At 59.0% G+C, this 1291-nt stretch overlaps 1 protein-coding gene across 1 annotated transcript in view; it reads right to left on the bottom strand.

Annotated features, from left to right (window-relative positions):
* The window catches only part of MACF1 (microtubule-actin crosslinking factor 1), a 166058-nt gene that overhangs the window by 29954 nt on the left and 134813 nt on the right, over window positions 1-1291 (bottom strand). Inside the window, 1 exon segment of the mRNA XM_009882791.1 lies at window positions 866-985. Coding sequence (XP_009881093.1) covers window positions 866-985 — 120 coding nt within the window.

Here is a 1291-nt window from a genome sequence, read left to right as displayed (position 1 = left end):
AGTTTTTTTTTTTTTTTTTTTTTTTTTTAAAAAAAAAAAGTCCAACAAGCCTGTACGCAGCTCTGATTGCCAAGGCTGGTAAGAGAAGAAAAGGGCCGTTTATTTAAAGCACGCGTTCTTTCAGGCATGAGCTCATCTCAAAGATATAAAAAAAAAACAACCAACCAACCCCCAAAACCCACCCCAGCCTCTCTTTGTTCCACGTCTGCCTGCCGGGAGGGAAACGAGGAGTCCCCCACCGCAAGGAACAATGAGCAAAAAGCAAAATGTAAAAGCGCCCTCATTAATCAATATACACGTCTCTCTAAACCCTTCCCGCTGCAGGACCCGGGCAGAACTCGCTCCGGCGGCCACAGGGAGAGCCTTCGGAAGGAGCGTCTCTCTCTCGGGGGGACTCCGCGCAGGAGCACCCATCCAACCCTCAACGGCCGTCGCAAAGCTTTCGGCTCCTGCCAGCGGACAGGAGGCTTTTTCCTTTAGAAGCCCAACGCTTCATTTCTCTAAATCCTCTTTCTCCCTCATTTTTTTTTTTCCTTTTACGCATCAAGCGTTGCGTCTCTCCTGGTGCTCTGAGCTCAGCACCACAGACCACTTCCAGGCTGCCCAGAGAGGTGGGGGAGTCTCCCCCTCTGGAGCCATCCCAAACCCGCCTGGACGCTGTCCTGTGCCACTGCTGGAGGTGCCCCTGCTCTGGCGGGGGGTGGGATGGGGGAGCTCCAGAGGGCCCTTCTGACCCCCACCAGTCTGGGATGCTGTGAAACCCCGGGGTAAACCTGCCTTTCCCCCTCCCAAACCCCAGCCCTTCACCCAAAGCACATCCCTCCTCGCTGCCCGCCCCGTCCCCCGGCAGCGAGCGCGCACGTACCTTCTGCACCTGCAGCTGAGCCGTCGTCTGGTCCTGCTCCAGGCGGATGGGACCGAGAGCCATCAGCTTCCGCTTGGTCTCGGCCACCCAGGCCAGCTCGGCATCGGCCGCCTGCTCGTACTGGCACAGGGGAGAGGACAGGCAGAGCAGGTTAGCGATGGGAAGCCGGGACGGAGCACGCGGCAAGTTTGGGGTAGTGGGAGACATGAGGGGGACCCAGCGGGATGCGGGGGACCGATGCCTCGCCTGGGTGTGTGGAGGCAGGGAGGAGAAGGCTGGGATGGGGCAACCACGGTATCCATAGGGGCTGGGGGATGAAGGGACGGAGAGCAGCCCTGCTGAGAAGGACCTGGGGGTACCGGTGGATGAAAAGGTGGCCATGAGCCGGCAGTGTGTGCTCACAGCCCAGAAGGCCACCGGCATCCC

Source organism: Charadrius vociferus, unplaced genomic scaffold, assembly GCF_000708025.1.
Source record: "Charadrius vociferus isolate BGI_N301 unplaced genomic scaffold, ASM70802v2 scaffold783, whole genome shotgun sequence".
Classification (NCBI taxonomy): domain Eukaryota; kingdom Metazoa; phylum Chordata; class Aves; order Charadriiformes; family Charadriidae; genus Charadrius; species Charadrius vociferus.
The sequence above is the reverse complement of the archived record's forward strand: the minus strand, read 5'-3'. Positions and strand labels throughout refer to the sequence as shown.